This window comes from Hemicordylus capensis, chromosome 1 (genome assembly GCF_027244095.1).
Source record: "Hemicordylus capensis ecotype Gifberg chromosome 1, rHemCap1.1.pri, whole genome shotgun sequence".
NCBI classification, from domain to species: Eukaryota; Metazoa; Chordata; class Lepidosauria; order Squamata; family Cordylidae; genus Hemicordylus; species Hemicordylus capensis.
Window position 1 is genome coordinate 389,597,521 of NC_069657.1, and position 14,914 is coordinate 389,612,434.

Consider the following 14,914-nt stretch of genomic DNA (forward strand, 5'->3'; position numbering starts at 1 on the left):
TTGTCGCCCACTCACCCAGTTTGGAGAGATCCTTTTGGAGCTCTTCACAATCAGTTATGGATTTCACTACCCGAAAGAGTTTGGTATCATCTGCAAATCTGGCCACCTCGCTGCTTACCCCAGATTCTAGACCTCTGTTTCCTGTCTTTCAACCAGTTAGCAATCCACACATGTACTTGTCCCCTTATCCCATGACTGCTAAGTTTCCTCAGGAGTTGTTGATGAGGAACTTTGTCAAAAGTTTTTTGGAAGTCTTGTTTAGGCTTGAGCTTCACATTATATCAGCAAACGTATGTTTAATCCTTCCACTGCCTGCTAATTCTTTTCTGCAGAATCTCGTCCCCCCATTCAAATTTCCATGGAATTTGTTACCTTCTGTTTCCTGAGCCCAACTGGGTAAAATAAAGTCAAAAGTAAGCTTAGTGGAGCAGAGATTGAGGAAGAATTTGTGAACAGAGGAAATGTTAAGCAACCCCTACTGATTCTCCCTTGCAACCCGCCCCCCCATTCCACTCCCTATATTAACATTACCAGGGAAATATGGGATTGGGAATCCAGTTCCCCTTGTAATGTGTTGCTTTGCCCCAAAGCTTATTTGCTTGGATCTTAACTTGGATGAACATTCTCCTGCCACTTCTTTACTTCTCCCCCACCACCTTAAAAATCAGTTCCTGGGGGTGGAAGGCCTTCTTGAACAGCATGGAAAATGGTTTTGGGGACTGCAGCAGGAAGGAGGCATTGATGAAAATTGAAAGCCCCCATTATGAAGCAGAAGCACCTATGAATCCAAACCATAGTTACTAAACTGTGCCCCCCACCCCCACATCTCTAGAGATATTAGCATGGGTAAGTGCTATGTGAACAAACCTAAGGGACCTCCTCCTCTCTCAGACCAGAGAAGGAGAGGGAACACTTTTGCTTTCACTTGATGAACAAACTCCAGCTCCCTATTCTGTATGAACTTTGAGGTATGTGGTTTGTTAACTTGCTCTAGTTAACCATGTTGGTGGTTTCAGTGTATGGTTGCACATCAAAATGGCAGTAGTGTTTCTTGATTGCTTCAAAAAGGTGTCCTGAAAATAAATATAAATTATGTGTAAGGGGTATTTCATTGGAGTTCCCCCAAAGTCTGTGGAAACTTTAGCATTTTTTTTCTCACATTAGATTGCAGATTTAACTGTCACAAACGTTGTGCCTCTAAAGTACCTAAAGATTGTCTTGGAGAAGTAGTTTTCAATGGAGGTAAGAGCAAACATGTTTTGAAGTAGTAAATTATCTGGAAAGATAGTCTTTAAAAAAGCATATCTAAGTTTTTAACAACTCCAAAGCTAAAATGATTGATTACACAAATATAGTCTTTTTAATATAAGTGCTTGCCTCATTTGATTTCTGTGCTTGTAAAGTATTGTCTATTTGAAGTAGTTGTGAATTAAAAGGTCTGCCTGAAAATGCTCCATATCTTTGCTCAAATGAAAAAACAGAAACATCTTGGCCTTTTCAGCACAGGCTACAGGCAATTTTTATTGGAATGTGAAGAGTTAGGAGGAAGACTTTTCTTACCTGAAACCAAACTGATTGTCGGTTTTCATTACAGAAGCCAGATTTTTCCTGTTGAAAAATGGCAGAAAGGAAAATTCCAGCATTCTTTTTCCAGGACAAACACAAATAAACTGAAGGCTTAATAATTCTTTAACCATCAGATGCCCAAGGGACACACCTGTAGTTTTCTGTTTTAAAAAACCCACAAGTGGGGCGTAGAAAGCTGCCAGGGGCTGGCAGCCCCCTCACCTCTGGAAATGTGCATGCACATGCAGTGCCTCAATGGGGTACTGCATGTCAGGGGGCATGGTCAGGGGGCATGGTCAGGATTGGGAAGCAGGGCCACTCAGCCTTGCTCCCATTTCTCCCCAGCCAGCCCTTGTGGGAAAGAGGAAAGAGTTCCCAGCCAGGCTGGAATGCAGCGCTGACTGGGGAGAAATGGGAGCGAGGCTGAGTGGCCCTGTTGCCACCACACGCCCTGCATCTGACGTTAACTTGGGGAATGGCCTGTATCTGGAAGAAGGTCTGTTCGGACCCTCTCCTGATCCTCCCTAGTCAGCGCTTCGTCCCGCTGCTGATTTGTGGGTTGTTCCCTTTCTCTGCTTTGCTGGGAGTGAGGCAGGGAAAGAAACCCCCAACACGTGCTAGAACAAAGCACCACTTGGGCTGGAGAGGGGAGGGTGTGCTTTGTGTTCCCAACTGGTGAATACTTCATTTGCTAGCTGGGGGCAGGGGGGGCGGAGGGGTACCCTGTGGGAAGGGCAAGGGGAGCCTTGGCAGCCCCCCCCCCAGACCCGGTGGCCCAGGGAGGCTTGTCCCTCCTTGCTCCATTGTCCTACGTCCCTGCCCAAACAAGTCACTTTGAAAACAGTTCAGTCCAAAAATAATTCCCTTGGAAAACCCAGTACCAAAACAGCAACCAAATGAGCACAAGGCAGAAACAAAATGTGATCAAAACGCGTTTAAACTGACCTGTCCAACACTGGGTCCTAACTTCAGAGTCCCCACCCAGAATCTTCTGCAATCACCTCACCTTCTCCAGCAAACTCGGCTTGTCCCTTGTTTAGCCTTCAGTCCTGCTCTCACTTCACTGCTGGTGAGTGATTCAGCTCTCCAGAGAGATTGACTCTCTCCTAGTGATTTTTCAGCCTGTATTCTCAGCAACTCTTTTCAGTTCTCCTTTCTTACTCCAGCTCTGCAACTCTTTCCTGCTCTGATGTACACTTGATCTTCACTCTGACTCCCTCTGACAACTTCCATCCAGTTTTTCCAAACCATCCAATCAACACAACTTGCCTCCATTTTAAAAAACATACCCAATAAAACCAGACTCTCTCTTTCCTCCACAATTAAACCAGTTTATTTCCTCTCTCTCCAAAACCAAACTGTAGAACAGGAGCTGTGAACTTTTAACCTCTGCTCTGCTTTTTAAGACAGGGAAAAAGCAAGGCAGTTGCAACATAAAATCTTATATACTAAAAGAGGAGTTTCAGGCCTCATTCATTCACATACATATATGCACATTTGCCTTGTATGTGGCACAATATGCACTTTTGCCTTGGGGACATCAGGAGCAAGCATTCACACAGGAAAAGGCAGTTAATAAAACAGGAATGTTAGTACTCCTCCATACACGATAATTATTGACAGAAGTTGATGCAGGGGTTTGTAGTAGCAGCTGTTGCTTTGCTCTGTTTTTTGTTTCCTAGCCCTAAAGTTGGATTAGTAACCTGTATGGAATGTGGTAGGATTGCCACTTGTTCCACAACTCTGTTTTAATTGCTATCATTGTCCACAAGTACTCTTTTGTAAAGCACTAGACTCTTTTGTACCACCTTGTATGTCAGGCGCTGAACCTGCTTTTAAAAAGATTCTGTTAAGTGTTGGATAGTATGGTTGGTGTAGCTGTGTCCCCATATCTACAGCTGTCTAAAAAGATAGAACTGACACCCCCCCCCGCCCCTGTGTGTGTGTGTGGCAGCTGTGTTTTCAGGTTGTAGGAAAGTAGATTTAATTTACATTAGTAATGAACCAGGTGTAAGAGGAGTTCTGTTCTCAGATTCCCATCCTGTCCACACCTTTTCCTGGAAAGACCTGGTCATGATGTTCTTGCATCAGAGGATAGGGATTCAGCTGGCACAGGAGGTGGAAGAACTATGCCTATGCCAACTTTCCACTGATGGAGAATTGCCCTGTGTCAGGGAGTACCTACATAGAATGAAGGGGCCTTAGCAAAATAGAAAACATAACCCTACTGTTTCTGTCTGTTAGTCTTTTGTGGCTGTGTTGAATTCCATAATTCTGCTACGTATAAACTCCGGGCTGGAACAGATTTTTAGTTCCATCTGATTTCCATTTCCTATGAGATTCTTTAATTTATTTATAAAAAATAAGAACTGTATTGTAAAAGATTTTATCAATATGCTTAAGTTGAAGAATCATGATGTTTTGTGTTTGTTTTGGAATAAGAACCAGCTAGTCCAGGTCAAGATATTGACATGCCAATGGAGGTTGACAGCAGTGAAATGAACAGTGATGGTGGTAGGAGCTTGGATGATGTGGAAGAACCTTCTCCTCCAGAAGACAAAATGTTTTTTATGGATCCAGCAGATCTAGATGGGGACAAAGATGAAGAAGCTGTCAAAACCATCAGGTTTGTGAAATCAAGGCATTGTTTTGGGGATACCCATGGTGCTTTATGGGTCTATGAAGTCCCACATTAAAGACAATCCATTCTGCTTTTCACATTTTTCTTTTTAGTGTTTACAAGGCATGCTTTTTCAGTCTTTAACTGCTCAATGTACATGTTAATAAATGCAGGATCTAGAAGCTTGTAGCTGGAAGTGGGGTCCTGTGAGAGCAGCATGAAAATAAATTGCATTATTGAAGAATGGCTAGCTATATAGATTAGTTGATGGAAAATGCTATGCTGACCTAGATTTCTAGGACTACTTTATTCTCCTGACCTTAGGCCAAACTCATTCCAATTCTAATGCAAGTCAGTTGACTAAATGGAGTTACATAAGGAATCAATTGAGTTTCTTATATGTCCGTGTGTTAACTGTAAGTTGCGCTAAAGGAAGCCACTTCAGTTTACAGTGTGACTTCTACAAGAGTCATTTGTGTTCTTTTATATGTACTTGGGTAAATTAGTTGGATTTCTCTCTTGCCCTGTCTTAATGGTTTGGATTACAGCTTGTAACTGTGTTTTTAAAAGAGAGCCAGAGTAGTTTATGGCTAGAGCACTGGACCTGGATCTATCTCAGCCGTGGACTTGTTAGATGGCCTTGAAAAAGTTAACTTCTTTATCATGATCTGTAGTGCATTCATTCACAATATTGGGCTGTGTGCCTGCGCTGAGCACTTAGGTGCTCCAACCGCCAGTTTAATGGTCACACTATTTGTGTGTGTGTGTGTGTGTGTATGGCGGAGTGCGGGGGGGCGGGGCGTAACTTAAGTGCTAAGAGGAGCTAGAAAATTCTCTCTGGGAATGCTACTGCACAGGTGTGCAGCCCAGTATTTTGAATGCACACGTATCACTCAGAGATAATCAGTTGGAAGTAAGCAATTTCAGTTCCATACTGTGAAATGGAAGTACAAATTTTCTTCACAGGGACATGGTGAAAAGGATGATTGTATTTACATTTTGTCCAGTGAAACTGGTAGCTATCCACCTATAATTTCAAAACCTTTCCATATATAGGCAGACTTGGACCTAACAAATGGGAACCAGAATGCAAGATCCTATTTGGTACCATCTTTCTAACTCTGTGCCTGTCTTTCAGACCAATGGGGAAGAGCAGGAGAGGAAGTGGTGTTTAGCTCCTCTCCTACTGGGCACCATGCAGGATAGGTTTTTCCACTCCTTAGTGCCTGTCTTGTCTTGCAGGAGAGGCAAGTACTGTACAGGAAGGTTGCTTGCTTTCATCTAGTATGATAGGACTTCCCTCACCTACCTGCTGTCTTCTAAGGCACGAGGGGAAAAGGGGAGGGAAGGGGGCTGAATTGTTCACATTCTGGTTTGCTTGAGGCAGTTTTGCATTTAGTCACAGACAGGTGATGTTCAGGTACAGAAATTCGTATTTGACACACAACATATATACATTTTTTCTTCAATAGCCCATCAACGAGCAATAATATTCCATTAATGAGGGTTGTGCAATCAGTCAAACACACCAAGAGGAAGAGCAGTACCATGGTGAAGGAAGGATGGATGGTCCACTATACTAGCAGAGACAATCTGGTCAGTGATTGAAGCTCTTTACTTTTGATGTAGTATCTACATTTAGCAAAGAATCTTTTAAACTACTGTGCTGTTAAACAAAGTCTTCAGTTTTAAAACGCCCAAGACTGGCTGTGATACAGGAAATTCTGTTTTGTCCAAGCAGGGCTTCTTCATTAATAGGTATGGAAGGGGAAAGTTCCCCATGCACTTGCTGAGCTGTGTCTGCCGTAGCAGACAACAGAAGTCCTGTGTGTACATGCCGGATTCCACTTTGCTAGCCATATGCTAGCAAAGTGCCTAGCAAATTTGGCAGGTGGTGGGGGCAGTACCATACAAGTCCTAGCCAGATGGCCTAGTTCCTCCATTACCTCACTCAATGTCATGTGGCCTGTTCCTGCCCCTCCTACTTTCTCCTTTGTTGACAGTGGCATTGGTTTGGGTGAAGCACTATGGGGTAGGGAGCTGAGAGAAAGGCTCTTTCCTCTTCTTCCCACTATAGACTAGCCTAGGTTGTGGAAGGCTCTCTCTCATGCCTTTCTAAGGCTAACCACCCGATTTAGATCTGTTGTAGCCTGTAGGGAACAGAGGGCAAGTGGAGCCACAGTATGTTTTCCCTCTCTACCCATTTCTTGCTCCCTCTGAGCCATTCCTGCCATATTGTTGTCATCCTGTTCTCCATAAGGGTTATCTCAAAGCACTGGACTGGTGCTGCTGCTACAAGTTGTTGCTGTGGGGTTGGCTCCTTCTGCTAAAAAGAAAAAGAAAGGCACCACAGATCCTCTTGCTGCACAGGAGTGGGCTTTGGATATCTTAAGGGATGTAGAATTTAGCTGAATGATCTATAGATTTTAAAAACCATCTGATGCACAAGCAACAGTTAATGCTATAGAAATCTATGGGACTGAGTCAAGTGTGGGGTAACAGTGACTGTTGAATTACAAACTCTTCTATGTTTGGTGCAGAGAAAAAGACATTACTGGAGGCTGGATAGCAAATGTCTTACGCTATTTCAGAATGAATCTGGAACTAAGTATTATAAGGTGAGTGATGCTACAAATCTAATTCCTTGCCAATGCTAATTCCCATTTAAAATGCAACTTCTGAGAGGGTCATTATTTGCCTGTTGTCATTTCATCCCTGTTTGGACCCTTTCAGCTGCTTTCTTCTTTCTGCCTGAAAAACTCGTTTTGTTCAAACTGGAATAATATAGCTGTGCTTTTTAAAAAAGAACTTATAATAAAGCTGTGCTATGTCTTCACTGTATAGTTTCTGTTGATTAGCGCACTACAAGACCAGTCATATGGGGATGTCGCTTAAAACCAGACTGGGCATATTTGTGGGAAAGAGGTAAGAGAAATGGAATACTGCTTGACATCCAGGCAATTTTCGGCAAAACACCACCATTCCACTTTCTTCTGTAGGTTCCTATACCTCCCAAAACGATGCCCCCACCACAATATTACTAATTTTTACTATTACAATATTACTATTAATAGCAATATTACTATTGCTAGCAACCCTCAGAGACATAGTTTTGGGAGGTATAGGTGGCTACAGTGGGAAGAGGGGATTGTCAGATATTATCCTTTTCCCTCGTGGGAAACCTTGGGGCGTTGGTGCACAGTTAGTCTGGATGTCAGCCACTGTCTGGAGAGGAAAGGCTGAGAGTGTGAAGCTGGTTTTGGCTTGTGACATAGTTCAGAGTGGCTATAAATAAGAATTGTAAATCATGTACAGTGCTATAAAAATGAAAATACACCACCACTCTTGCTTGGTAAGTTTCAGGAGGGTTTTCTCACACTTAGGGTACAGCACAGTGATTCCTGAGTGATAGATCAGGTAATCGGGCAGAGTGTCCTTTTTGTTGAATGCAGTAGCACCTACATTTTCTTATCACTGTGGTGAGTTTGAGCGCACCCTTTATTGTTGCAGACATACTCCTTCCCCCCTCCATTGTTTTTAACACATTATTTTCCCTCTAGGAGATTCCACTTTCTGAAATTCTCCAGGTGACTCAGCCTCGGAACTTCTCAAATGCAGTTCAGGGCAGCAATCCTCACTGCTTTGAGATCATCACGGACACAATGGTGTACTTTGTGGGCGAGAACAATGGCAGCAACCATCACAACCCGGTTTTGGCAGCTACCGGTGTTGGACTGGATGTAGCACAGAGCTGGGAGAAAGCTATTCGTCAAGCGCTGATGCCGGTCACGCCGCAGGCTAGCATTTGCACTGCTGCAGGACAAGGGAAAGATCACAGTAAGGAAGCAGAAAAGTACTTTTCTTTTTCTTAATGTTGGCCTCCTAAATGGTTTAGGCCCTAGTCCAGTGATTTAGTCAATCAATTTAAATCACTGAATCAGTGATTTAGTCAGTCTCGCCCACATCGAGTAGTGATTTACTCTCTCCTAGGTTTAGAAACTTATTGTGTGACAATATTTCCTTTCTAACTGTTCTTTTGACAAGCATATTGAACAGTAAAGGCTCTGTTATCCTTTTCTGTTACCCATGCTTGTCAAAATCTTTAAGACAGTAAAATTTACATCTTACATTTGGGTTATGCGGTGAATTAGTACGTTTCAGTTTTTATATCCAAGCCTTCAAAAAAAAAGTATACTGTTTTAGGAAGCAGATTGTTTACTAGCGTTGATACTTAGCACTGTTCATATCCATGATGCTCATCCTGGTTACATATTAAGAATCTGGGGAAGTGCATAAAACACAGCACTTCCAAAACCGTATACTTTAAAAGAAATTACAGTTGTTGCAAAAACTTCTTGCTTGGCATTGCTTTCTCCAACAGAGCTGATATGGTCCTGTTTTAAATTTGATACTAGCTGAGATAACATTGCTTAGTTATATAGCATGCCACATGTTGAGTTTCATATTTAAATCGGGTCCTCAACAACTATGCATATAGCATTGATATATCACTGTGACCTGATAGAGCTGTGGATCTGGGGCTTGCTACATATGTGCAGATGAGGGCCCAATTAAAATGTGAAACCTGTTTGGAATGCTAGACAAGAAGGCAGTGTTAGTCCTCCTGACATCATGCTTGAACAACATCCTTATATTTTAGCCTTGCTTCTGCAATTTTTGCATGGCTCATACACATTGGCTAAACCTCTGTGAAGTCCAGAGGCGTAACTAGGGAAAACGGCACCCGGGGCAAGCACTGAAATGGCGCCACCCCACCGCCCCCCCACCGCCCCCCCAACATACTACATTATACTTAGGTTTTTCATCACAAGCGCCCGCCGCCGCCGCCGCCGCCAAGCCAGGCCACTGACTGGCCTCCAGGCGCCAGCAAAGCAATGGGGGGGGGCCGCAGGCGGCGCGGAAGGGACTGCTTGTGGGGAAGGGGGCACCGACGCGCTCCCTTGACTGCTGCAGCGCTGCTGCACTGAGCAGGAAACATTTGTATTAAGAAAAAATTAAAAAAAATTTTAAAAAAATTTGGTCATGGCGGCGCCCCCCCCCCACGTGAACAGAAAAGATGGCGCCCGGGGCACGTGCCCCCCTGCCCCCCCTATAGTTACGCCTCTGGTGAAGTCATGGAGTGTTTCTATTCTGTCCACACAGTAAATAGGTTAGAATGCTGACGTCGGGCTGTCCTTTGGGCGGGGTGACTGAACCCGAGCCCTGTGCTGACACAGGGCCCGCTCTGGGCACACTGCAGTGCAGCCTGCCCTCCTCTCTCCCCCCAGTCCTAGCCACTTATCTTCCCCCTGTGCAGCCCAGCTAGAGCCCATCTTTTGTGTGGATGTGCAGCTTGAAAGGCTCCCAGGCAAGCTGCTAGAGCTCCTTCTCTGTCTGCTTCTCAGCTGTTTGGTGGGGCTTCCAGAGAAGCCTCCATGTAGGCCTCATTAAAGCCTGAAGCTCAGGAAGGAAGGAGGCAGACAGGCAAAGTGTCCAGCGCTGGCTGCCCTTGCCCACCACAGTTCTCTGCAGACCCTCTGCTCAGGGCAGCCTTTGCCTGCTTAATAAGGAGGTATGATGTGATTTCCTTTTTGTGGTTATTCCCACCCTTGAATATTTAGGAACTGGATTGCCCATAGGGCTTTGATACTGAGCAGAGATGTAGGGCAGGGTGGGAGGAATATGTCTCTTTAAATTGGACTTGATTGGACAAATGGTTGGTTTTTAATATATATATTTTGAATTTGAAACACCCCTCAAAAAGTCCTATAAGTGGCTTGTTTTGAGGCAGAAAATTTCAAAAACTTCTGGAAGAAACAATATATAATACATACTTATTTATAAATGCGCTATGCTCCAGTTGATTTGCAGTCCAGAAGGCCTGAGAACTGTGAAGTATGTGTCGTGCTTTTTATTTTTATTTCTTTACGAATGCATTATATTTCCAAGCTGGTTGATCATGTCCAAAAACCTCACTCACACTATTTACACTGTATGTCACCAATCAGTATGATTCTGTGATGATATTAAATGTTAAGGAGGCCTCACACTCTGCTAGGAATGGCCCTGGGCTGACATGTAATGTAGCTTGCAAGAGGAAACTGAAATCAACTTTGTTGGGAGAGAAACCTCACTGTGGGACTAGATCCTTGAAGCAGGAGCAGCTGTGTACTGTTGATAGAAAGAGGTGACAGAGGCAAGACTGCTTGATGGGGAGGATGAAGGCTGATGTGTCAATGCCAATGGAAAAAGTGTGCCAAGTGATAGGTTAGCCGGGGAGTGAATATGGCTGAAGGAAGAAGCATAAACAATGGATCCAGGCACAAGAGGATTTGAAGGACATGTGGGTGCAATTGTAATATAATGCATGCACTGTACATAGGAACAGTATATTCATGAGGTGGAGGGGGAGCAATCTGTAGTGGAAATGGAAAGATTCTGGATTTAAACCTAGCGTTCAAAATAGATTCATGGGTACAGTGGAGCCTTGGATGAAGCCAAAGAACTGAAAACTTGGTGCATGTGTGCATGCATGCGTGTGTGTGCGCGCACAAACATACACACACACTCTGCAGAAAATTGTAGTGTGCAAAAATTGCACTTTTGTGAAGAGCTACTAGAAAAGCAATGGAGAAAAATCAGGAGTGGATTTTTGTGAAAGGGACTGGGTGCTTTGCACATATGCTAGCATTTCTAAATTTCTAATTTTTAGCCTACTTTCCAGTAGGCTTATGAGATCACCCAGCATTCTCTGTGTGTGTCCATGTGTCCCCCTTTATCAACTTCACAAAGCCTGGACCAATATGAACCAAATCGGGTACAGTTGTAGGGACACATAGGGACACCTCAACGGCGTAGTTTGTGATGATGTCATCTGCCCCGATCCAAGATGGCGGACACATAAATCTTTGAGGCGCAAGTGGGCTAACTTGTGAACTGCTTAACTGATTTGAACCAAATTTGCTGCAGCTTGTAGGGACACCTCAAGGGTAGCTTGTGATGATGTCCACCATCTTAGATTGGGGTAGATGACGTGTAAACTTTTGAGGCGCAAGTGGGCTTACTTGTGAACCACCTAACTGATTTGAACCAAATTTGCTACAGTTGAACGGATACATAGCGATGCCCCAATGGTATGGTTTATGATGATGTCACCCACTCTGATCCAAGATGGCGGATGCATAAATATTTGAGGTGCAAGTGCACTAACGTGAGGACTGTCTAACTGATTTGAGTCAAATATGGAACAGCTGTAGTGAGAGATACAGGGACACCAGTTTGTAATGCAGTTTGTAATGATGACATCCACCCCGATCCAAGATGATGGACGCATGAACATTTGAGGCACAAGAGATCTAACTTGTGGACCTCGATTTGCACAAAATTTAGTCCAGATGTAGAGTCAGTGAAAGAAAAGTCAGCTGATTAGTTCTTACTAGAACAACTTGTTTAAATATATATTTTTTAACTTCTAAAAATAGAAGTCCTAGGCTTATGCCTTTGTGAAAGACTTGCCAAATATCCTATAGCCTATTACATCCTTGATTATAGAAAGTGAATAGAATGTAGGTATTCCGTTGTGAGGAAATTGCATTCTCCACATGCTTAGATGCATTCTTCTTCACGGATTGTAGGAGGCAGGCTGGTACTGAAAATACATTCCAGGGTTTTACCACTAGTGAGTCTTAGTCAAAATGAAATCCTAGGCTGGGCACTATCTCTTCAGCCATTTGGAATGGGTTTTATTTGTTTTGTGTATGAGTCGCTTGCTTCCTGAGACTGTGGGCTCCAAGGGAAACATATAGCTTGAATAAAAAAAGGCGATATGAGCCAGCAGCTGATGTGCGAACTGGTTCGATCCAGGGCCCCCCCCCATTTTTTAAACCTTTTCTTTCCTCTGGGGGAGTTCCTTGGGGTGGTAGTTGGGGGTCAGTGGAGGTTCCCCCTCCTGCCGGCGGCCTCCGAAATCACCGCCTCCAGCCATTCCAGCCATTTCCAGTTTGGACTCAAACAGAACTGGGCCATCTGGTTCCGTGCACATCCCTAGCTGAAGGAAAATATGTTGTACAGTCTAAGGCCAGGAAGAGCACTGTTGGCCTCAGTGAAATGGGGAGGATGCGCAGGGGAAATTCTGGAGGCTGTGGCCTAAGGCACCCAAAGAGGTGGCCAAGAGAGTGAGGTGGGGTCTGATTTTTTTTTTTAACGTATTGATTAGAACTTATCTTCCAAACCTTTGGCTGTCAGGCTTCTTGACTTTCATTGTGATATTGCTTCTATGTTTAAGATATATAAATATGTTTTTCTTATTACAGAAGAACTATCTGTCAGTATTTCTGTTTCAAATTGCCAGATCCAAGAAAATGTGGTGAGTCATACCAATCTAGTTAACAGTATTATTTATATGCTATCAGTTGTCCCCTGATAGTTATTTCATATCCAAATTATTAGAGTTAAATACATATGAAATGCTGAAGAACTCCTTGTTCCCATTAAGCAACTCAGCTTATTTAATGTGATGAATTTTTTCTCTGGAAAAAATTCTATGTATGGTAAAGTCCCTTCACTTTTGCTATAATGAAACATACAAAATGAGAACTCTTATAAATTATACCATTAAACTGTATGATTTTTTTGGATATGCAGGAATTGATTTAAATAGAGTAAATGTCAATAGCCAATTTTTGAACCTGCAATTTGAAGCCATCTGTGTGTGTTTGACTATCTATGGATTAAATTATTTTATTTTGTATACTATATGGGGACTATCTTCTGGACTTTTCTGATTGTTTTACTGGAGAAAGAATTACTCATTTCCCTAAACTTAAATGTTTATCTCACTTAGCTGAAGCCATAGAAAAGGTTCTTTTCAACAGTAGTTGGTTTTGTCTGAAAAAAAGTCTGGTTAGGTCTGAATGTGGAATCAGGATTAAATCTTGGCTTTTTTTGATGTCTGCTAGATTCAGGCGTGTGTTCGTACCCTCCTCTCCTATGCATGCAAAGGAAGGGAGCATTCTGCTTCTGATCCTGTCTTAGAACAAGCCAGAATCTTTCATTATGCCCAACCTGGGTGATCCTGGTTTATCCTACTCAGAATTTCAAAATTAAACTGGGATCTGAAGCTGAGAGGATGCGATATCAAGTTATTTAACCTATTGTTTACTTTTCTCTCTCTGCACTTCTCTTTTCCTAGGATATCAGTTCTGTATACCAGATCTTTGCTGATGAGGTGCTAGGTTCTGGTCAGTTTGGTATTGTGTATGGAGGTAAGTTTGAATAAACAATCATGTGTAAGTACAGACTTGTGAAGCTATATTTTGTTACTCTGCAATATTTTTTTCCTGAAAGGTTGAGGTGTAAAAACAAACTTGGCCATCTGTTATAGAAACATTATAGAAATAATAAGAAATGTGCTATTATACATTTAAGATGTTTCACAAGTATCCCCACTCCCTATTTTCTGTTTAAAACATATGTTTGCATCTAAGAGGACTAGAAATCTATTTAAAATTAGGTCTCTCATCTCGGGATTCTCAGTTGGACCGTCTTGCCTCATGCTACTACTTCTATGCATTGGCAAGACACCAGCTGCTGTCTTATGCAGGTCTGCACAACTAAGGCCTGGGAGCTGGAGCTGGTCCATGGGGACTTTTTTGTTGACCCCATGGATGCACCTGGCAGTGGTAGATTGAGAAAGTGAGCCAGTTGTTCCTGCTGTTTCCCCAGTGGTGATGGATGAAGTAAGCTGGAACAGCATCAAAAGGGCACAGGCAGAGGGTCATTCTTTCAGTCAGCTCCTTTTTCTCTGAGGGAGGGCATCCTCTGTCCTCTAAGGAAACTGTCTTACAACTCTATACTGCACATGTTTACTTGGAAATATATCCCACGATGTACCCAGTAAGGTTTACTCCTAAGTAAGCATGTTTAGGATTGCAGCCTGAAACGAATAATGATTTAGGGAGAGGAGATATCTTGGCATTTGTTTGGGGCTGGCACACACTCCTGGTGCCCCACCTGACTGAACAGGGACATGGCTTATTTTCTGGCCACAATCCTTAGTAGATCCCTTCATGATGGGAAAAGCTCCACGAGTAGCTAATAATTGCTTTCGTTATTTATTTTAATGTAATGCACTGAAAATTAACCTTGGCCTTCCCACAGGAAATCATGCCCAGAGTGTGTGAGATGCTTGAGTGTCAGGCTTCTTACTCTTGCCTGCTCCTCATGGCCATTTTGTCCCATGCTGGTCTCCTGATGGTTCACCAACACAACAGCAATTCTCTTCACCCCTCATCTCCTCTCGCTTCTTCTCTAATCTCCTTAACTGCCTCCTTCCCAACATTCCATACTCTTGTCAATTGTTGCATAGACTCTGTTGCCTGGATGCTCCCTTTGATAGGGATGTGCAAATCAATTTGGGTACAAATCAATTTGTAATGGAATCTAGCTGATTCGGGTGATTTGGAGACAGAACAAATCGCCCTTGTGGTCCATTGGCTAGATTTGGGTCCAAATCGAATCACACCTAATTCAATTTGAATTGATTCGAGATTCAGATCCCTCCAATTGATTTCCCCAGACTTCCAGCTTTCATTTTAAAAAAGAAAAGAAAAAAGCTGAGCTCTATCCCTTGTAGAAGTGGAGTTATGGAGCAAAATGTGTGGTCACTATTTTTCAAGTGTTTGGATTCTTTGGTGTATAATAACTTTTCCTCAACGAATCCCTATGAGG

At 43.0% G+C, this 14,914-nt stretch overlaps 1 protein-coding gene across 5 annotated transcripts in view; it reads left to right on the forward strand.

Annotated features, from left to right (window-relative positions):
• PRKD3 (protein kinase D3) overlaps window positions 1-14,914 on the forward strand; it is a 138,697-nt gene that overhangs the window by 81,210 nt on the left and 42,573 nt on the right. For all 5 annotated transcript variants that reach the window (XR_008317700.1, XR_008317701.1, XM_053302847.1 and 2 more), the window contains 7 exons: window positions 1,165-1,242; window positions 4,009-4,192; window positions 5,659-5,782; window positions 6,727-6,804; window positions 7,747-8,023; window positions 12,499-12,551; window positions 13,377-13,449. Coding sequence is in view for 3 of the 5 variants with exons in the window: in XM_053302847.1 (XP_053158822.1) it covers window positions 1,165-1,242; window positions 4,009-4,192; window positions 5,659-5,782; window positions 6,727-6,804; window positions 7,747-8,023; window positions 12,499-12,551; window positions 13,377-13,449 (867 nt within the window). In the remaining 2 variants the exon portion in view is untranslated. The remainder of the gene's footprint in view (window positions 1-1,164; window positions 1,243-4,008; window positions 4,193-5,658; window positions 5,783-6,726; window positions 6,805-7,746; window positions 8,024-12,498; window positions 12,552-13,376; window positions 13,450-14,914) is intronic.